Source organism: Hyperoodon ampullatus, assembly GCF_949752795.1.
Source record: "Hyperoodon ampullatus genome assembly, chromosome: 13".
Classification (NCBI taxonomy): domain Eukaryota; kingdom Metazoa; phylum Chordata; class Mammalia; order Artiodactyla; family Ziphiidae; genus Hyperoodon; species Hyperoodon ampullatus.
In genome coordinates this window covers 6,293,809-6,316,010 of record NC_136926.1, presented here as the reverse complement: position 1 = coordinate 6,316,010, position 22,202 = coordinate 6,293,809, and the positions used below count along the sequence as shown (strand labels likewise).

The following is a 22,202-nucleotide window of genomic DNA, read 5'->3' as shown; positions in this document are numbered from 1 at the left end:
GTGGGTTCGATCCCTGGCCGGGGAACTAAGATCCCGCAAAAAGGGGTGGTTTTTCGGCAGCTTGCGGGATCTTAGTTCCCTGACCAGGGATTGAACCCAGGCCCTTGGCACTGAAAGAGCAGAGTCCTAACCACTGGACCACCAGGGAAGTCCCAAGGCCAGATCTTCTGAGTGAAAAACAAAACCAAATTGGTGACCTGGAATTTTATGTGAACTCTCCAGCCCTGGAATAATCACGGCTGCCAGCCAGTGAGCCTTTCCCACGTCCCAGGCACTGTTCTAGGCCCTTCCTACACACAAAGTCACTAAAATGCTCACCCCACGGGGACAGGCATTACGGGCAACCGCAGTGCCGATGAGGCCACTGAGGCACAGAGAGGTTAAGGAACTCGCCTCAGGTCACACAGCGAGTGTGCAGCTAATGCTGGGATTCTGAGCCTGCTGTGCTTGCGGCGCCCCTTCCCCAGCCCGAGACTCACCCAGCTCGGCGCTCTGTTGCGGGGTGATGGCCTCCTCACTGTTGGCCTCATTGGCCATTGAGCGGGTGATGCGGCCTTTGCGTCTTCCCTGGCTGTTGGCGGTTTTGCGGCCTTTGGAGGCCACTGCCTCCTTCTCATCGTTGTCTTCCCCAGAGGTGTCATCCGTCTTCTCCCTAAAGGCCAGGGAGGGGAGACAGGGATGGTTTCACCGGAGCCGGGAACCTAGGTGGCGGTTTCAAGAGACCTGCTTTTCCTTAGCAAGATTGAGTGCTGGCTGCCAGCGATTTTCTACTAATCAGAGGGTAGGAAAGAGGGGGAAAGCTTGGGGTGAGGGCTGGCTGGGAGCAATCTGCAAGGCTCCTTTATTCACCAGACGAGGGAGTACGCCTGGTAGCCGTCTGCAATGCCATCTTATTTATGAAAAGGGAGGTGTGGACTGGTAGCTGTTGTCTGCTTTATTCTCCTAACAGGGACGTGGGCTGGGAGTTAACCGACTGGCTATTTTATTCACCAAGTAGGGGCGTGGGCTGGTGGCTATCTGCAAGACCATTTTATACACCAAACAGAGATGCTCTCTGCTCTCTGCCTGCAAGATTACTGGATTAACGGCATGGGGGCGCAGGCTGGTAAAACCTTCAGGCCACTTTACTCCCCAAAGAGGAGACGTCCCCCAAGGGGCCCTATAAACGGCACTGACTTTGCCTTCCGTATTATCATGGACCACTGTGGCCTGCAGAAAACGCAAGAGGAAAGTTTCCTGCCGGTCTTATGCAGGCCGAGCCAGGCGTGTGGGGAGCATGTGACCTCAATAACTGGGGCTGGGACTTTCTCAGAAGCCGACTCAGGAGGCTTTACTGCGGGGCTCCTCAGATTGATCACCTCTGCCTTCCATTCATCTTCCTGAAGGGCCTCGCAGGAGCATCTGGGAGACGAGGGGTAACGAAGCTAGATGCTCTCAGAAGCCACATTCCTGAGCCCACTCCAGGTACCTGGCGCTAAGCCGTGCCCACGCCCACCCCCCCTTCCTCGGAGTGAATCTCCAGCTGGCTGTGCTCCCGCCCCTGGCAGGCACGGGAGGCTGCCGGTGGGGGGCCCCCCCACCCGGAGGCGAGGCTGTGCCTTGATCTGCAAGAACTCACACTGACAGCGATCACTGGAAAGGTGAGGGCTGCCGCCTGCCTGCATCCTCTGACCCACCCTCCCGCCCCCGGCATCTCAGGAGACTCGGCCGAGGAGGGGGAGGAGGAGAGGAGGCAAAGAGTTCCAGAGTCACTGCCTGGATTTATTCGCTCAGGAGTGGAGCTCAAATGAGCTCTCAGTCTCTGAGGTCTCCAGAGGCTTCGAGAAAGAAAGGGCGGGCAGGCGGGAGGAGAGAAGAGCGGGCTTCCGGAAGGGGGGCTGTCGGGCACAGGCGGAGCAGAAAGTGCCTCCCTTCGAGGCAGGCGATCTGTAGATGCCACCTCCTCGCACACCCGTACAGGGGGCCGTCCACGGCCCCGTTCAGGCTGAGCGCAGACCACGGCCCTGCCACCCCCCCACCCGGGGGTCGCGGCCAGGCCCCTGCCGGGCGGCCGCCGGCCTTACTTGATCAGCTCTTCCTTGCCATCCTCCACGTCCGGCTTCTCCTCCTCCTTCTCGGCCTCCTTCTCCTTGTCCTTGTCCTCTTTCTCCTCCTGGCCGCTGCGGGGCATCTGCTGCTGCTGCTGCTGCTGCTGCTGCTGCTGCTGCTGCTGCTGCTGCTGCTGCTGCGGGGCCCCAGGGGAGGGCGGGGGTGGGGGTGAGGGAGAGGAAAACAGTGAGGCAGGTGAGCCTCTGCACCTGGGCCCAGCGAGCTGGGAGAAGAGCGGGGACCTGGCCGCTGGGAACCCAGAGTCCCCCTGTGGTGTGAGCTGGGCAGAAACCCCCGGGGAACTGGGGAGGCAGGAGTCACGGGTGAGGTAGGTATAGAAAGTGCTAGTGTCAGACTCCTGGCCTCTTTCACTTGGTGACTGTGTGACCTTGGATGAGGGTCTTGACCTCTCTGTGCTCTGATTCTTCCCCTTGAAATCGTGCCGACCCCTCAGCCAGGGGCGGGGAAGCTGAAATGAGACACCCCTTGATGAGAGCTGGCATCTGGCACCAGTATTTACGTGGGGCGGAAGCCCCCAAGGCAGGAGGGAGGGGGCCCTGGTCAGCTTCAGGCAAGAGCATGGTGAACATGGGGAAACCTGGGGCCCTGACACCCCAGCCTGCCTGCCCCTGACAAAGCTCAGGCCATCTCTCTAAGCCTCAGTCTCCACATCTGTAAAATGGGCAGATGGAAATGTTGTCCCCAGGTCCCCGGGGGCCCGTGTGAGGATGGTTGCTGCTATGATGAGGGTCCACTTTTGCTGCCGTGGGCCTGGTCTTCCTCTCACATCAGTCAGCCCTCAGAGGGGAAAAGAGCAGGCCCCGCTGGACAGGAGAGATCAAAGGGGCTCACAGCAAAACCAGCCATCCTTCCCCCACCCCGCAGGCCTGTTCCTTTCACCTCCTTCCCAAGTGGGCGGGACAGGTGCTGGCAGCAGGCTGCTGGCACTGCCCTCACCAAGACAGGGGGGACGTGGGAGCTCCTCCCCACACCGCCACCCTTTCTGTCCAGCCTGATTTCTCTTAAGACACACACTGATTCTCTTGGCCACCCCGAAGTCCTCCTTGTGGGCAGCTGCCAAACCAGACCATCTTTCCATCCCTTGGAAAAGATGAGCCAAGTGAAATGAAAACAAACACGCCGCAAAGCCTTTCAGTGTGTACTGAGGGGCGTGGTCACACCAATTCTCCAACCAAGGAGAAAGAAACCGAAGCCCACGGGGAAGGTAAGGGTGGTGTGCGAGGGTTCCCGGTTCCCTTTCTCCCCATCTTTCCTCCACGCCAGGAACGCAAGCCAGTCCCTGGCACAGGCTGGCCCGGCCTGTGACCTCACCACCACCAATCCCCCCCCTGCCCCTCTCTGTAGCTTTAATTTATGACTCACGATGCGGCTGAACACAGGGCCCAGCTACAGGCATTCTGTGGACGCCGGGGCACACAGCGGGGGCCTGCACATTCACGGGGAACCGTGGGCTTCCCGAGGCGGCAGCAGTGTCCACCCCGGAACCTCCTGGCTCAGGTCTGCCCCCTTCTCTCTATTCTGTAAGAGGAGGCTGGAGGCGGGGAACAGCCTCCCTCTACCCCGTGCTATGTTGCTGTCAATTCCCGACGGGTGGCCCAGTGTCCTTGAACTAGCCTGTCCCTCACCACCACCCCAAACCCTGAAACACTAAACTTCCAACAGCCGGGAAGCTGTGGCCGCCTCTCACCCCTGACACGTGGAACCTCTGCTGGAGCTGGCCCCGCAGATGGGAGCTGCGGCAGAGGAGACGAGGCGGACCAGGGACCAGGACCCAGAGCAGGGGGAGATGGCACAGCCGGCTGAGGAGGGTTCCCCCTCCCTGGGGGCTGCTTGGCACGGCTGCTGGGGCCACCAGTGAGACATGCCCGGCTTCTGCACACCCAGGAACCTGACGCCCAGGGCCAGAAAGGGCAGGGCCGGGGCTTTCCAACGGCAGGGAGCGTGACGTCTCCTAAGACCACCGTTGGTGCCAACAACGCCCAGGTGGGCTGCAGCCTCACTCCAAAGCTTTACCTGCTGTCCCTCCCAGCAGCCGACTCCAGGCTTCCCTCCTGGAGCAGCTGTTATTGTCCCCTGGGTCCAGGCTGGTGGCGTCTCCAGGCCCCCTGGAATCTCATCCTTGGGCCGCCAAGCAGGCCACTGTCTGCGCCCGGCACGGCCAGCACGGCTGACCAGGGCTGCTGCCCAGCCAGTCTGCACCTGTGCCCTCCTGCCCAGGGCCTTGCTGCCGCCGTCCCCCTCCAGATCCTCACAAAGCCCCACTGCGGAAGATGCCAGCATTTCCCAAGAGCTTCCGGCACGCCCGACACTGCGCTGTGCACAGTCTATTGACCAGCTCCCAGCCCCTCTGCAGTCCTGAGGATAAAGGCAAAGATGAAAACACCAGCAGTAACAGTGACCTGGGGTTCGTCCAGGGGGGCTGCTCCTTCCCCGCAGCACGCCGAGCGCCTTGCAAATATCAATACTATTCCACTTACTGCCCTTAGCCTGCCTCAGGCAGAAAAGGGCAGTGATCACTGCTCCCATTCTGCAGAGGAAGAAACTGAGGTTCAGGCTGGCAAAGCTGCACTGCCTCAGAGTGAGGGAAAAGGGGGTCTCAGAGCGGGGAGCGGGCGTGATCTTGTCGTCCCCAAAGCCCCGCTGAGAGTCTCACCCAACTCCACACCCTGGTCAGCATCTTGGGCCTCGATGGGGGTGCTATGGGCAGCCCTGCCCCTTTCTGCCTAGTCCACCCTGCCCCCCTTGCAAGATTCCTAGAGCCCTGATCTGGGCCTGGGCCAGCCCATGACGACCCCCTCCCTGATTAATCATCCACTTCACAGCATTAATAATAAAAAAGCTCCAAGTGCCATGTGCCGGGCACATGTTTTATGTACTCCCTCATCTCTCTTTACCAACCCCCATCATTCTCCCATTTTACAGAAGAGGAAACTGAGGCACTGCCAAAGCTGGGAAACGGCAACGCCAGGATTCAAACCCAGAGCCTGAGTTGACCCTGGTTACACCCAGGCCTCTCTCCCCGCTGCCATCTCCACCCCCCCCGCCTGCCCCCACTCAGTCCCGTGAGGAGGGTCCAAAGTCCCAGTCAGCACTAGAACCTGGTCATTATTCCCGTCGCATCCCACCCAGTTGCGCGAACCCAGTGTCAGACCCCCGTGACCTTCTCCCTGACACTCCAGGGCAGGCGCAGGCGACTCCCACACCCCACCCTCTGGGAGAAGTGGGTGCGGCGACTTCAGAGCCACCCTGGAGCCGTGGCACAGAACCCCATGGACGGGCTCCCGGTTTCCTGGGGCCTGAGCTCCACCTCCCTCTGGAGAGGTGTCCGTGCGCCCCGAGCTGAGTGATGCGAGTGGAAAAGGATGAAAGGGAGAAACCCCAGGTCAGCCCTGGTCTTAACCGTGGTTTCCACTGGGAGGGACCGTCAGGCACATGGTGACCACCTGCCTGGCCTCCTGGTGGGCACAGGAGGTGAGCGGCTGTCGTCGGGATGCTCCACTCACTCTGGGAGATGGACGACGCGAGGTGGAGGCCCCACTGCCGGGCCCCGGTCGGCCACCTCTGTCCCCGAAAGCCTTCGACGTCAGAGGACAGCAGATACAGCGACGGCTAACTCAGGGACAATTCACACGTACTAGGGCTCCGCTTCTGATCTCAGGCCCATGGCGGATCGCAGAACGGCACTTGCTGGGTTTCGTGAGCAATTTAAAGCCACTGTTCTCACAACGGCACACACAGATCACCTGAGAAGCTCTGGGAAGTCCCGACGCCCAGGACCCACCCACACCAGTCGCATCAGAATCTCAGGGTGAGAGCCTGGCATCAGCGTGTTTAAGTTCCCAGCTTATTGCAATGGGCAGCCCGGTTTGACGACCAGAGCATAAGACAAGGAGCCGGCCAACTTTCTGTAGGAGCCACAGATGGTAAACGCTTCAGGGCCATCGGCCCATCGGTCTCTTTTGCAACAACTGACTCTGCCATTTGTAGCTTGGAAACAGCCAAAGTGTAAACAAGTGAGCATGGCTACATGCCAACAAAGCTGTTTACAAACACAGGTGGGGACCAGATTTGGCCTGCAGGCCATAGCGTGCCCACCTCTGCTCTCGACCAGCACTGTTCAAACTGAAATGCACACACGAACCGCCTGGGGATACTGGGAAAATGCAGATTCCCACTCCGTGGGTCTGGGGCAGGCCTGAGACCCTGCATTTCTAGGTAGCTCCCAGGGACACCAGATACTCTTGGTGGCCGGACGACAGCGTGAGGGGCAAGGCTTCCGGGGGTCCCTGTTTCACAAAACACGTCCAGGACCCTTGCCACTGGCAGCAGGGGATGGCTGTGGACGCGGGAGAAGAACCAGAAGCCAGACTCCGCCGTCTCCAGTGATTCCGGAGCTCGGGATGAGGTTCACCTTTGCTTTCCAGACACGCCACCGGTCATGCTGACAACGGGCTTCGTGCCCAGTGCTTGGTCGTGAACCTCCCAAACCACAGCACAGCTCTGAGGAAAACCTGACCGGATCTATGGTTAGCCAGAGCCATCAGTTCAAATCCCTGAGGGACCCCTACTTCCGGAGCGCTGAGGGCTGGACACACTGAGCCTGCTCTGTGCTGAAGCCTCAGCCTGGGAGCTGTACAGAAAATGATATGAATAAAAACAACAAATGCTGATGAAGCACAACGAACATGTGATGAGGCTTTCTCCTCCTCATCTGATACCTGCAGTTAATAAAATCCTCCCAACAATGCTGGCATTATCTCTGTTTTATAGACGAGCATACAAAGACACAGAGAGGTTAACCCACCAAAGGTCACACAGCATTTCCTAGCGAGATCCTACAGGCAGGTGCTGTGTCTCTCACCCTGGGGAATCACAGGCTCCTCTTCACCCCCGTTTAAGCCAAACTGTTCATTCCCTCCACAAGCACGTGCACAGAAAATACAGTCCCCAACCTTATGGAGCTAGGACAGGACACATGGAGGCTGCAGGGACAAGAAAACTTTAACAAGGCCCAGCACATGGCAGGTGTGACAGTGATTCATCCTGACCAGCGGGGATGAGGTAGGAGGCCTCCGAGCTGAATCTCCAAAGGCTTTTGGCAGAGAAGGATGAGACCCGGGGACGTTTCAGGGAGGGGACCTCTTCAGGCAAAAGCATGACGACGTGAAGTCGCCCACGGTCCTTACAGAATGACGTACTGGACTTGGCTGCAGAGCTTGACTGGCTTTAACGCCCATGCTCAGAAATACGGGAGGTGCCCTGACAGCTGTGGACAGCCACTGAGGGCTTTTTTCAGAAGGTAGAGGGCAAGCAGCATTGATGTGTTCCACGCCGTGTTTTAGGGCGATGCGGCAGCGGGTCAAGGGAGGGGTGGCCGTTGGTTCCAGGAATAAGAGGAGAGAGTCCAGTGAAAAGGTGGTACCAACCATCTAGGAAGAAGCTGGTGAGATTTAGTGCCCAGATGACATGCTCAGTCCTCCAAAGGCCTGATGAGACCTTCCCGACACCCAGCAACACCGGCTGCGGCACCATCTCACTCATTCATTCAACAAACACTCTGCTGAGCATGTACTACGTGCCAAGTGCCTCCAGGGAGCAAATCCAGGAGGGGTCTGCCCTCGAGACACCCTATCTCTTGGCAGTGGGGGAAGGGAGATCGCAGGAGCCCAAGGTTGGTGGGAGGCGTGGGGTCAGGGGTCAGGACTAAGACACAAAAGTTTTCTGTTGCCGGCAGCCCCTCCCTGACATTCGGCCCCCACCATTCTGATCCAGTTCACGTGTCTTCCTGGAAGAAAAAGGCAGGCAGGGGATGCCGCCTTGGCCCGTGAAAGGCATCCTTTATAAGACACACAGATATAGGTGTGTGGGGCCGGCGTGTACCAGCTCACAAGTGCAGACTTCAGTTTCCAGGAATTTTGCAGGTTAGTTGTTAGAAACAGCCATTATGAAAAATGGAAACGCACAACTTTACAATTAAAGAAATTATCATAAAAACAATGGTAGTAAGTACTCACAATGCATCCCTTCACCATTACTTGACTCCATTTGGCTGCTACCTGTGCTCCCGTATGCCACTGCGTCCACACTGCAGAAGTAGGGTATGGTCCCGTCCCCCAAGGCGCTATGCACACCCCCTTCCCAATTCCACGTTCAGTGGGTAGCTTGGAATCAGCATGATGGGAGCGTTTACACCATGGTAATCGGCACGCGCTACAGTCGGGGCTTCGCCTCCCGAAAGCTGGTTGTTAGACACTCACCAGCGCTCCACTGCACAGACGTGTCCCCAGAACCTGAGCAATGTTCCGCACCCTCGCCCGTGACGTCTGTTCTGCCTGCAAGGAGATGCCTGCTTGAGGCAGCTAAGGCTTGTTTTAACTGTCAGTCGATCCTGTCCCGCCCCTTGGAATAAAATCAGTGGTCCAGGGCGCAAGGCCAGGCGATCTACCCCCTGCCTACCTCACCCACCTCCCTAATCCCCACCTTCTCCTCCTGCAAGATGCCACACTTGTTCCTGCCTCAGGGCCTTTGCACTCACTGTGTCCTCTGCCTGGGAGACTCTCCCTCCAGCTCTGCCTGACCAGTTCCTTCTTATCGCTGAGGTCGGAGCCCAAAGGATCCCTCCTCTGAGGAGCCTTCAGAGTCGGCTCCCGAAAAGCTGCCCTCTCTCCTGTCAGCCGCCTCCTGACCCCAGCTTACCGTCTGGAACCGTTGCTACCACCTGCAAGAACCACGCTAATTTACTTCTGCACTGTCCCTCTCCCATGTGCACGTGACAGCTCTGGGGACCTCCTCTGTCCTGTTCACTGTGGCATCACCTAGAATGGTGACATTGTGATGGAAGGACCAAACAGACTGGAACTTGGTCACCGTCTGCCCTCCCCCGGGGCCCCCTCCTGTGGTGGCCGGAGCTGGCCCAGGCCGCACGAATGCTGCTCTTCTGGTAACTATTTCCTGATTCTTGGCAGCCGAGCCTGAAACGCTTGGATGGGAGGTCTGTCAGCCCCACACAGCCTCTCACCTCCTGGGGTCTGACTGATTCACACTCACATTTTCCACGTCCTCCTGGCCCTTTGGTGTGGTCCGCCCCAGACGGTGCCGACGGGGAGCTGGGTCTCCCCTGCCGCTGCATCACGGCCCGTGAGAAGGCCGTGTCTCTCGTATCCCAAAACAGCAGCCCAGCTTGCTGGGTCCCTGGGGCCTGGCCTTCCTGAGAACTGCGCCCCCGCCCCCGGGATGTGTCTGGGAGACTGTGGGCCTAGACGAGCCTCCCATAGGTCTCTGCCCACTTAGCACAAAACTGGGCAGGGAATCAGGGACATCTGCTCGCTGGAGCCCTAAATCTGGACACAATCCCGCCCCCAGCGGAGCGGAAGCGGCCGCCTCCCGCAGGCCTGGGCGGCCCGGGGAAAGTCCAACCGACCCCCAAGCTGGAGGCCCACCCGGCCGGGGTGGCGGTTTGGGGCAAGCACGCTTGCGCTCACCCAGCAGGCAGGGACAAGCTCAGCCCAAGCTGGGGCCTGCTATGCGGCCCCTCCGGAGATTTCACCGGCTCAGGGGCGCGGCCAGGGTCTGGGAACCGGCACTGACTGCACGGTGGCTGCCCCTCCCCCCTGGGACTGCACTTGGCCGGCCCTGGCCTGGAACGCCTTCCGGTCACGCTGTCCCCTGTGCAAGCTGCCTGAGGCGCGGGAGTCTCTGGAGTACAGAGCAACTGGGAACAAGGTCACCTGTCCCTCGGCAGGGAGCTGGGAGAGGCGGCGGGGGAGGGGAGGGAAGATGAAGGAGGGTGGGTGCTGGGGACACAGACAGAGACGGGAGAGACGGGGGGTGGGCGGGGAAGGGGGCCTGCAGGCCAGAGGTCGGGGAGGGAGCAGGCCCCACCTCCCTGGACTGCCCCCCATGACCCCCCAGGAGCGGGAGGCTGGACGCCCTGTCCCCGTGCCCATCTCCGTGGGAAGAGAAGACGACAGCCCATGTGGCCTCGAGGAGGAGACCCCGACCGGCACAGCTCCCAGCCGGCCCCCTCCCCTCTGCGGCCGCATCACCCTGGGGGATGGAAGTAGGGGCACCCACCCTCGGGGACAGGCCCCCTCCGCAGCACGGCCCCCCATCGCCAGGAGGAGCACGTGGACGCCCCCGGTCACTGCTGCGGAGCCGGGCCCTGCTGCCTGGGCCGCACTGGCCTCACAGCCTCGGTTCCCCGACAGTTTGCATAGTTAAGCCGACTTCTGACCGCAGCATTCCTGGGCTCCAGCGCTGCAATTAGCTGGGATAATGTGGCCCCTCCATCCATGAATCATGAACTATAAACTGCTGTGCCGTCACCGGTGCTCCGAGCTGGCCCCCGGCTCGGCCGGTGATTCACCTCGAGGAGAGGACGCTGGGGCACCACCCACAAGCTCACCAGCCACTCACAGCCGGATCTCGGGGGCTGGGGTCCAGGAGGTGAGGGCTCGGCCCCCTCCTGCCGAAGCCCAGGTGTGCGCGGCTGGCAGGGGCTAGAATCCCTGCGTCTCCCTCTGTCAGAATACGGGGAAGCTTCTCCCAAGTGGGTGGCATCCTCTCTTAAACAAGAAGGGCATCCTGACACTCCAAATGACCAACACGTGTCCCAGCCACGGCAGGGCCAGGCAGCAGCGCAGAGGACGCCAGGGCGGCCTTGCCCTCTCGGGTCATCGAGGGTCTGAGACCAGACACATCGGACGGCCGATGGTTTTCAAGCAGGAATTTGATATCCCCTTTCCTAACCATCCACGCTTTCGAAAGGCAACCACCGCAACGACGAACAAGGGGCTCGGCACAGGGTGTGGTGAGGCCGGGACGGGGCGTGTGTCACCTGAACACACGAGGTGACGTCTTGCTGCCCGCGCTCTGCTTAAGCATCGGGGCAGGTCAGGACCACCGCAGAGTGTAGTTTGCAAATATTCAAACGTGCAGGATTCGTCCCCAGGACGGACTGGCCAGGTCCCTTTCTAGAAGGGGCCTCAGCCGCTACGAACGCCCTCAGCCTCTACGGCCCCTGGGCTAAGACCTGGCCCTCTCTGCCCGCCTGGGAAGGGCCATTCCAGCTCCAGAGCACCGCCCCCAGGGCTGCTCCAGGCTGCCGTTGAGCCTGTGCCTGCCTCGATTACCCCTTCTGCCACCCTGCTCCCTCGCCCCCCTTCCTTGGCAGGTGGGGACTCCCCAGTAAACACCCCGGAGGCCGAGGTTCTGAGGGGTCCAAGAGCAGCAGCAACACTGCCAGGGCACTTGTTAGAAATGCAGATTCTCAAGCCCCCACTGAGGGGCGCGACCCAGCAATCTGTGTTTTCACAAGTCCTCGTGGTGAAAGTTCAAGAACTTCAGCTGGACGCCAGCTCCATCTCAGGGTCCGTAACTCAGCCTGGGACACATCCCTCCCTGGACCCCAGGAGGGCACAGCCCAAGGACACTGGCCACGGCCAATCTGGAGTGGATGGTGGTATCGGGAGAAGGAAGAAGGCCTACGATCTGGGGAGAGTAACTTCCCACCGTGGGTTCCCCTCCTCCCCAGACTTGGGGGTTTGAGCCTGGAGCCCGAGACAGCCTCCCCTCATCACCATGGCGGGAATGACCGGGGGAGGGGTGCTGGTGGCAGGTGGGTACCCCTCTGTCTCTGGCCCTGGGCCATGTCCAGCCAACTCAGGAAATGCACCTTCTACAAGGCGGCAGCCTGGAGAAGGGCCCCGCTCACTGACACCTCGGAAGTCCCACCTCACGTCTACCTCAGAGGCTCTTAATCGGGACGGGCTGTGAGATGCCGAGACAGCTGGGCTTGGCTGACACCCTCTCTCTAGCTTCCTGAAGGATCGTGGTCTCGTACGGCTCTGAAGGCGAAGCTTTACAGCCCTGGCATGCAGTAGGCACTCAATAATTGCCTGCTGGATGACCGCACGATATCGTGCATCCGACGCCTCTGTGGAGGTGAGTGGGGGTCAACCTTAGAGAAATGAAGCGGGAGGGGCCCAACCGAGGGGCATCTGTCGGGCTGACAAACTGAGCAGTGCCACGTGGCCATCCTCAGCTACGGCGTGGCCAGAGCCACGGGAACCACGTGAGGATCACAGCCTGTCCCAAGGTTCTGAGCTGCCAGAGGCGGGCCAAGGATTGATCGGACACAAGGACGGGACAGCAGAGCTGTCACCTGGGCGACTGCTATGCCTCTGAGGCTGACTGCTCCCCACCCCATGGTGGATCGCTCCCCAGGCTCCTTCCCCCCTGGCTCTTCTGGCTTCACAGAGCAGAGGGTCTCTGCCTGCCTCACGACCAACCGCCATCTGCTCGCAGCATCAGCCCACGGCGGGCCACCACTGCCGGTGCCCATCCATCCATCCACGTGTAGGTGCCCAAGCACATACACCCACACCCACTCCGTGCCAGGCTGGGGAACCCCTACCCGTCTCACTGGGAGATTTATCAGCAGGATCACAGGTTTGATCACATCAGGCCCGCTGCAGCAACTGCACCTTGAATTACCAAGAGGGGTTGCGGGGTCGGTGTGTCTGCCGTTTATTTTGCTGTCACGGGGCAGAGGGAAGAGTTACGGCCACAAAGTCAACACTTGGGTTGACCCATTTATTCCATATTTATGAACAGGGCTGGCAGGCGGTGGTGAGGGCAGCGGATCTGGCTGGCACAGGAGTCCTTCCAGGGTTTGCACGTTAATTTCCGTCCCCGGCAGGGCCCGGGCCACAAGGCACCTCTTTGCGGCCACAGCCGATGAGAGGGAGGGGAGAGCCCCAAAGATATGTCCCATCCCCCAAGGAGACAGGGGCCTCGTGCCCTGCCTTCTTCTCTGTTTCTGCAAGAGGCAGGGCACAGAGGCATCCCGGCTCCATCCTGGGAGCCCCAGCCTGAGACGCCAGCTTGAGCAGACCGTTAAACCTCACCAGACAAGCCCCATGTCTCTCAGCATTGTGGATGCCACAGCTAACCCGGGACAGCTCAGATGAAAATAGGAAGCCAACGCTTCTCCTCTGCTATAAAACACTCCAGGGCCCCCAGTGCCCTGACCCTGGACTCTGTCCCAAGTCACATAATCCTCTCCCTATCTCTTCCCCCAGCCTTACCATACTCCAACCCAGAGGTCTTATACTGAGGGCTGAGGACAGATTTCGAGAGCAAATATGAGTTGTCCAGCCTATCCGGTGCTTTGTTGTTATTGATTCTTACATGACCTAAGATTTAAAAATCAGGCAATTTCACATAATTCCCGATCTCCAGCTCATCATCAAAAATCAGATCTGGCAATACAGGGCCAGGTAGTCAAGAGTCAGCTGGAGCTGATATGAGGCACAAGCTCTCTAGTTAGCCCCAGGCCTCACCACTCCCTATTGCCTCTTATGGGTTCTCCATTCCTTCATTCATGTAAGACCCTGGAAGGTATTGAGACCCCTGCTCCTAAGACTCTAAGTACTGTGTACTCTCTCGTGTCCTGATGCTTTTCCACCTGCTGTTCCCTCTGCCCAGGACACCCTCACCCCTGTCCTCATCCTCCCGAGAGGCTGTTCCTCAACCTCATCTTTGGGGTCCCTTACTCGATGGAGCCTCTCAGGCAGACCACCGACATGCTGACTTGGAACCATCTGTGTACACTGGTCTAGACAATGAGCACAGAGTCCCCTGGGTCAGCACACAAATGTCCGACGGGCAGATGAGTCAGCTAGCAAGGCATTAACACCATGAAGTGGAATGCATGGCAGCCAGGACCAGGGGCAGGGGGCACCAACGACCCCCCACTCCCCAGGACTCATCTGGAGATACCCCCTCCCTAAATGACATCAGCACACAGCCCTTGCCTGCCTCCACACCAATGTGGCTCTCAGCACAGGGTGAGAATGGCCCAATCTCCCCCCATCTGACTCAGAACCATTTCGTCTCCAGAGCCCCCAGCCCGGCCACCAGCAAGGCCCTCATGAGCCCACCCACAGGGCCCCCACAAAGGCAGGGAGTCAGGGGGGAACTGGGAAGACGAGCAAGAGAACTGACACACAGGAGATGCTCAACAAATAGCTGACAACGTTTTTAAAATCAATCCAGAGGCCTTTATCTCCCCCTTTATTTTGCCACAGTCCACGCCACGCCCTCCTTCCTGCCTCTTACGCCGGCACATTTATGCTCCCTGCCCCGGCATTTATTTGAGTTTCTGCATCTCAGTCTATAAAAATTCCTAAATGCGCTTCAATTTCTAACACGCCACAGCTAGGTCTTTACAACTGAATAGCGCCAAGCCAGTAGGCCTCGGTTTTACACATCTGTTAGATGGGCGAGCAGGCTGGCCAACGGTGGCTGCACAAAACTAGAGGAAAACCCTATCCACAAACCAAACGCAGCCACCCTTCAACGATCCAGGCCAACGACAACCAATGCTCAGTCTCAATCATCTTGGCCTGACGTGCAGAATGCAGTGAGGGGTTTACTCTCCCGTCAGCACATTTGCTTCCTTAATTATGTGTGGCTTAGCCAACAGAAAAGTGGGTCTGTACTCCTGAAGCACAGTTCCCAGAAAGCAAGGAGGAGACACGGGATGCAGGCTAGGAAGCTGCGTGGACCAACCCATCGTAGGCTACGGGGCTTGATCACAGAGTGATGGTTTCACAGGGGACACTGGGACCCCACAGGTGATGGCTGGACTTGATGCCCTCAGGGTCCGGCTCTCTCCAGCCTCGGGAAGGGAAGACGGTGGCCCTGGGGTAGGGGTGGGGGTCTGGGCTGGAAGACGCCAATGACAGGGAGCACCCACCTAAGAGAACCTCTGTGTCCTGTCCTCCCAGCACATGCTAATCCCGGCCTTCGTCCCTTAACCCTGTCCGGTCCCCCAGGCCAGAGGCCCAAGGGAAGGGCCTGCCTTAACCCCCTGTAGTCCGGCATCTAAGAGCAGTGCCCAGAGCCTTCTGCAGCTTACGGCCCGCATCCCTCCTCCTGCAGCACAAGCCCACTCCCCCTTTCCCGCCATCTCCCCGACACCAAAACACTCGCGAGCCCCTTTAAAATGTGTGCCACCGACCCCCTTCATCTTTAACATAATTTATGGAATTTTTTTAAACGAATTCCCTTTTCCTCTAACTCAGAGGTCAGCAGACTTTTTCTATAAAGGACCAGATAGTGAATATGTCAGGCTTTGCAGTTTCTGTCAGGACGACTCAACTCTGCTGTTGTAACAGAAAAGCTGCCACAGTAATATGTCAATGAATGGGCATGGCCGGGTGCCAATAAAACTTTATTCACAAAAACAGGCGGCAGGCTGGACTCGCCCGCGAGCCATAGTTTGCCAAGTCCTGCTCTAACTTAAATCATCCTTCAGTCATATCTGAAGCACTGATGTCTGAAAAACGGCGCTCTGAAGTACTGGCTGTTTTTTTCTTTCACATATGCATTACGACAAAACACCAAAAATTCTTTCTAAATTTTAAACGTTAAGTTTGTAGACCAGCCCAAGGCATCCTGGAAGCCCAGCCCTTGCTCTGGGAATGCGACCCTAATCTACCACAGGGACGGTGGGTCACCAAGCCCGGAGTTCTAGAATTTTCCAGGCTGAGGGTGGAAGAGGCCATTTCTCCCAGGTCTCTTCTCTGCTGCTGGGATAGGAGGAACACCCCCAGAGAGGGTCTCCCAGCCGCCACGGAAGGGGCCCAAACTGAGGGACCCGCTGCTGAGAAACACGAGGAGATGTCACCGCACGCTGCCCCTGAGCATGCCGGGAGCCCGCCCAGAAGCCCGCCCCGCCCCCTCCTTACCTGGCCCTTGCCGCGGCGCCGGTAGCTGCGCCTCACCAGGCTCTTGTAGTTCTCATTCTTCTTGGTCAGGTAGTAATAGAGGACACACTCAGCCACCGTCTGCAGGATGGACAGAGAAAAGAACTCTGAGGCGTGTGCAGTGCAGGCGGTCAGAGCAGGAGGCCGGGAGCCAGAGGCCTGGGTTCCAATCCTACCTCCTCCAGGTACCGACTGGGTGACCCTGGCCAGCTTACCTAACCTCTCTGGGCCTCGGTTTTCTCACCTGTGTAGTAGGGGTACTAACACCACATATTTCACAGGGTTGTCATGAAGACAAAGTAAGTTAATACACATACGTGTAAAGGACTTAGGACCACAGATCACACCCTGCAGAGGTGTTAACCTCTTCGTGTTGTGGCTGGTGCTACCGGCAGTCGTAAGGATGAAGCTGTCACCTGCCATGCCAGCCCCAGGGGAACAACGCCTCCGGCTCCCCAGCTCGGGTCCGTTCGCTCACCCTAGCTTCCTCCTCCCTAACATTCAGGGCCCTGAGTGACCTCTTCCAAGCTTCGTGCATCCAGCCTAATGTCGCCACGCAACTCTTCGTCTCTTGGGACGTTTATGTCTTTTCTCTGCTTCGGTCTTTGCCCCGCGGACCGGGGTCTGAATCCTGGCACCGCCACTTGCTGAGCAAATGACTGGCGCTCTCGGAACCCCACCCCCTCCTCGTCCAAATGGGACCAGTAAGAGGGCATCGCCCTCAGAGAGCAGCTGAAGGACAGAACACGACGCTGCCGCCACCTGCGGCCACGGGGCCCGGTCCAGGTGACAGCTCGCCAATGCCAGCAGCTGTGACTGAGATGAGGTGAGATGTTTCTGTGATGCTCGGTGCTGGTGCCAAGCCCGGAACTGGCCTCTGAGGGGCAATCGTGAGGGCTGCTGGGCGCAGAGGACGGCTGGGCCTCAAACCCCTGTGTCCTCATCCACTTCCTAGAATGGACTGTGAACAGAGGCTGCTCCCAAGTTCAACCTGACCACAAGCATGGCCCGCAAAATAGTTAAGAAAAACATTTTATAATCAGATGCCAATATCTGCAGACGGGGGGATGTGGGTGTCTGACTTCCCCTTGAACGATTCAGGAGAGTGCCTTCCCGTGCTGGGTGACCACGGGCTGGCCCTAAGCATCACTTGCCCCTGCAGACAGGCTCGGGCTGGCCAGTCCACCGAGCTCCCACCCTGCTATTGACCTCGCTCACCACCAGGACACGCCAATCCCCAAAGGCACAGCTGGCAGCCCCAGCTCCAGACCCTTCTGGAAGCTCTACTTAAGTCTCAGCTTAGGCTGCCTCTTAGCCAAAGAACACCGTACAGTTTATTCTCCAGCGTAGAGACCTCTGATTCCCTCATTCAAACAGTGCTGCTCGACTGCCAATTCCTGAAACCCCTCTGCTTCGATCTCCGGGAAGCCCCAACCCAGAGCCTCCTGGGCTGTCCACACCCCTGGTAAGAAGCTTTCAGTAACGCAGAGGAGAGGCTATTTATAGGGCTTGCTTCTCCACACTGGTTTTTCAGGCCGGGAGAGATTTCGCTTCCCCACGCCGACCCATCTCCCTCCTTCTATGGGTATCGGCTCATTGAGGGCAGATGCTGAGAACAACTGTTACCCTTTAAAATACCCGCCTGGATCCGGTTCCGACCGCCCTCCCGCAGCGAGGAAGCATGCGGCCTCCAGTAGCATGGTATTTGCAAAGCTGGGAGTGGGCAGACACCCCGTCTGAGAGACGAGATTCGTCGAAACGCTGCTTTAAACACCCAGAACGGCAGCCCCAGAAAGTAAACCTTTTCAGGAAGCTTGTCTGGCTCCGCCCTGAGGATGCTGGGGTCCAGCGGGCGACTCTGACACAGGGCCACGTCCAGACCCCCAAACCAGCTCCCTCCTACCTGCGGCCGCTGCGGCCACTGCCCAGCCTAGCCTCGTGGGTACACAAAAGGGGGCTTTACTGTTTCCTGGGACGCTTTGTGTCCACCTGCCAACAGGGAGCCCGAGCAGAAAGAGGCACCGCTCCAGGCTGGGTTTGGGGGCAAGGTGGAGCTCAAGCCTCAGTTCTACGTAAAGGTTTATCCAAAGGGGATGAGGATAAACCACATGCCAGCCACACGCCTGGCTTCGCATCAGGGGTGTCAGCGTACAGTGACCGTCAGAGGGACCTAGAAAGGTCATTCCATCCAGCGCCCTGGAAGATCGCCACTCTTGCCTATAAAGCCTTAATCAGGATGCCAGGCATGGCACGGCTTCCAGAACCCGTGTCCAGTCTGCCAGGATGCTTGCTGCCACGTCTGAGGAGCTGGTGCACACAGCTCTCCTGGGGTTTCCCAGCCGGGAGCTCCGCCCTGGGAGAAGGGGGCGGGGCCTGCGGTTGCTTCTCCCAGGAGGGAGGAAGGAGGGAAGTGCCGTCAGACACAGCAAGGAGAGCAAGGGGCCAGCAGGCAGGGGCCTCGTGGGTGGGCAGGGAGGGAGGGTCCTTCGGCCCAGCCCAAGCGGCTGCCCCCAGGAGTGGCCGCCAGAGGGGAACGGGGGGGCGGAGGGCGCTGGGCCGGCGGGCAGACTCACCTTCCGCTCCAGGAAAGATGCGATCAGGCCGAAGTTCTTGGGGTGCTGCATGAATCTGCGGGGAGAGAAGGGCGGGCCTGAGACCCGGCCGAGGGGGGCTGCCCAGCTGGGCGGCCGCCGAGCTCCCGGGCGCCTGCCATCTCCGCTGGCCCGGCACCGCCCCGCTCGGAGCAATTAAGCCCAGGGGGGTGTGGGAAGGGCCGGCAGGCGGGACGGAGGGCTAAGAGAGGGCGTTCCTTGGAGTGAGTCACTGGTTTTAGCGCCTTTGAAAATACATTTGTTTGTCCTGCTGGAGGCGGATTCCAGGAAAAATGAGGACACGACATGCAGCCCCTCGGTGGGGCTCCCCCCCTTTTAAACTCTGCCTTTGTTTCTGTCTCCGGCTGGGCCTGGGAAGCTGGGCCTCGCCCGGCCCACGCGGGGCCGCCACGGGCGAGGTCACGGGGCAGGACCCTGAGAGGTGAGAGCAGAGGCTTCGAGTGCCCGCCAGGAGGCAGGCAGGAGGCAAGCCGGCCCGGGAGGCGGAGGGAAGGGACCCAAGCTGGAGGGGTGGCGGGGAGCTGGCACCGCACCAACTGGCTTCCTGCGAAACAGGGAGAATTACTGGGAAAGAGACGGGCCAGACTGAAATGTCAGGGCCACAGGAGCAGGCGGACAGCGGGGGCGGAGATGTGGGTCACGGCTGCTGGGGCCCCGGGGATGCTGGGTGGAGCCTCGGCCCGCCCGTCCCCAAGACGCGCCACCGCCCCGCGGCCTCCCTGGGGAGAGGAGGGGCTGCTGGGGACGCAGGGGCCCCGGGGTCCCCCCACCCCCCCGCCGCCGCCGGAGGGAGCCTGGGCCAGCGCTGGCGATCGTCCTGCCCAGCCCTCCAGATGGCTGGGCAGGAGGCCAGTGGGTCCCTCCGCTGCTCCCCAACCAGACACTGGAGAAGGCAGAGCGGCCTCTTCTCTTTTCCCAGAGGAAGCCGCGAGTCAGAGGCAGCCTTCCCAGCCTGGGATCCTGCCTCGGGCAGTTCGCAAAGCTGGAGGCGGCCTAACGCCCTGATTTTCCAGACAGACAGTCTTCCCTTCCCCTCCCTCTCCCCGCCCCAGTGACACTTCCTTCCCCACAGATCCCTTCCTTGGGGTTTCCCCACGCAGAGATGGGGCCCCAGGAGACCAAGAAGCACACGTGGGAATCTCTTAGGTCACCTGTTCCACCTCCCTCCAACCTACACCTGGGTCCCCTGCCATGTTTCCTGAGAGTTTATTCTGACACTGGGTACCTCCAGACGGCTAAGCGAGGAGGCACTGAGGCTACACCCATTTTACAGACGTGGAGGCTGAGGCTCGGGGAGGGGAAATGGTTGCTCGAAGTCACAAAAACAGTAAGTGATGGAACTCTCCGCCACCGGCACGTGATTCTCCGAGGCCCTGAGCGCTATCAGTTCCGCTGAAAACGAGAGGTCATCCAGGACCTTGAAAGACTCAAGGTGCCAAACTGGGTCTCAGCAGACATCAGCCCAGCCTGGGCCCCCCCATTCTGCAGCTACTGGACAAACAGTGTGAAATCCTTAGGTCGGAACAGCAACATGAAAAATCCAGAAAGGCCAAAACACAGAAAGCGTTCCCAGAAACCTCTTTTTTTTTTTTTAAGAAAGCATAAATAAATAAAATATCAAACACACCAGGGGGAATTTAAATACCTAATGCAACAGTAATTTTTAGCATCCATGACTGTCCTACAGTCACTTCACTGGTTTTTAAATTGTACAACACCAGATACGGGACGACTTGATTTGACGTCTGTTGACCGTGAGGACCTAGAAATGAGCCGCTAACTACCTGCGTTTCCTGTCTCTGAGCAGTAAACCCCAAACACACGGCAGGAATTGCTCCCCAAAGCGCTATTTCCTGTGGAAGGTCGCTGCATCTGTGTTAGGCGTTCGAAGGTGCACTACACCGTCCCTCTGTTTTTATGTATGTTTTAGAATTTCCATAATCAAAAGCCATCTAAACAAACAAACAAAAACTTTCCACACAAGACCCTCTTCAGTCGCTCCTCCTGCATTTCCAAGTCCTGGTGTGTCTGCCCTGGCTGATGCACCCCAGCCTTGCCCACGACCCAGAGCCATCCCCATGCCTGAAGCCCAGTCTAGCACTTTGGGGCCACCCAGCTCTGCAAAGGGCAGAGACAGCCCCAGCCCCTGCGGCCTGGTCCCGCAGTGGGTGGCTGGAGAACGTGGGACACCTCTTTTGAAGAAACTCTGAGGCCTTCTCGGGAGGCGGAGGTGAACGTGGACGCCCCGCAGCTGAGTCCCCCACGCCCTCCTGGCTGAGTGCTGAGGTCTCCGCCTTAGTTTCCCACCCTCTTGCCTTATGGGGGTCCTGGGTCCTGAGGAGGCGCTCTGTGCCCAGGATGTGGTTCCCTGGGACACACATTTTGAGTCTGGTGGGGGAAAGGAGCGCTTTCTCCATCTGGTTCCTCACTCGTCTCCCCAAAACAGACATTTTGCTCTTTCATTTTAGAAGAAGCCCCAAGCTTCACCTCTTAGCATCCAGTTCCTGCCTCTGCTTTCCAAAGACCCCCCGCCCTGCTCCTTGGCTCCATACGCCCCTCTCCCCCGACAAGCCTCTCCATTGCAGCTGAGCCCCTGCCCCGAAGCTGGGGGAGTCTGAATCCTGCCTCCACCATTTGCAAGCTGTGTGACCTTTGTTAAGTGTCTTAACCTCTCTGAGCCTCTGTTTCCTCATGTGTGTAATGGGAATGGCCTGGTAACGCTGTTATGAGGGATTAGAGGGACAAATGCACAAACCCCAGAAAACATCTGTCCAGTGTCTGTGATGAAGGATGTGCTCCACAAATAGCCACCTTCCAAGTAAAATGAAAGCCGAAAAGTCACCGGCCAGCCACATAACCCTGCCCGAGGCTTCAGCCCAGCCTCGAAGGTCCTCCTGCCTTGTTCTTCTGATACACACTGCCCCATTTCACATAAAACTGCCTTGACACTTTGTACTGGTTTGAATAGTGGCCCCCCAAATATCATGTCTTCCCAGCACCTCAGAAGGCGACCTTATTTGGAAATGAGTCCTTTGCGGATATAATTAGTTAAGATGAGGTCATGCTGGAGTAGGGTGGGCCCTGAATCCAATGTGACTGGTGAATTTATAGGAAAAGGAGAAGACACAGAGAGACACACAGGAAACAAGACCCCGTGAAGACACACTGAGACAGTGAGATCCATCTCCAGGCCGAGGGATGACAAAGATCGCCGGCCACCAGCAGGTGCCAGCCAGGTGCGAGACCTGGGACAGACTCTCCCCTGGAGCCTTCAGAAGGAACCACCCCAGACCACACCTTGATCTTGGACTTCCAGCCCCCAGAACTGTGTGAGGATAGATTCTTGTTGTTTAAAATCACACGGCTGGTGGCCATTTGTCGCGGCAGCCCTAGGAAGCCAGCACAAGGCTCAACAGGGCAGGTTTCTCAGGACGGGGGAGGGTGGCCCGGCCAGGCCCGCCCCCCAGTGACGGGGACTCACTTCTCCCGGAAGGTCTCCTTCTCCTGCTCGCTCCACATGTTCATGACCTGACGGTCTTTGTACACCTTCATGGGGTCGTCCATGAGCCCGTTCATGTTGATGAACTTGATTCGCTGCTGGTCGGCGTCGTACAGCATCGGTGGAATCACGGCCAGCTGGCGCATCTGCTTCTCCAGGTTCTGGAGGGAGATGGAGACGGCAGAGGGCTCCGGTTGGAAAGCACAGGAC

The 22,202-nt window shown here is 58.8% G+C and overlaps 1 protein-coding gene across 4 annotated transcripts in view; it reads right to left on the bottom strand.

Annotated features, from left to right (window-relative positions):
* The window catches only part of NCOR2 (nuclear receptor corepressor 2), a gene marked incomplete at its 5' end in the record, with an annotated part of 153,266 nt that overhangs the window by 71,032 nt on the left and 60,032 nt on the right, over positions 1-22,202 (bottom strand). For 3 of the 4 annotated variants that reach the window (XM_079718205.1, XM_079718206.1, XM_079718208.1), the window contains 5 exons: positions 480-652; positions 2,064-2,221; positions 15,864-15,962; positions 18,455-18,509; positions 21,975-22,153. In XM_079718205.1, the coding sequence (XP_079574331.1) occupies positions 480-652; positions 2,064-2,221; positions 15,864-15,962; positions 18,455-18,509; positions 21,975-22,153 (664 nt within the window). The remainder of the gene's footprint in view (positions 1-479; positions 653-2,063; positions 2,222-15,863; positions 15,963-18,454; positions 18,510-21,974; positions 22,154-22,202) is intronic. The other variant, XM_079718207.1, reaches the window with a different exon arrangement.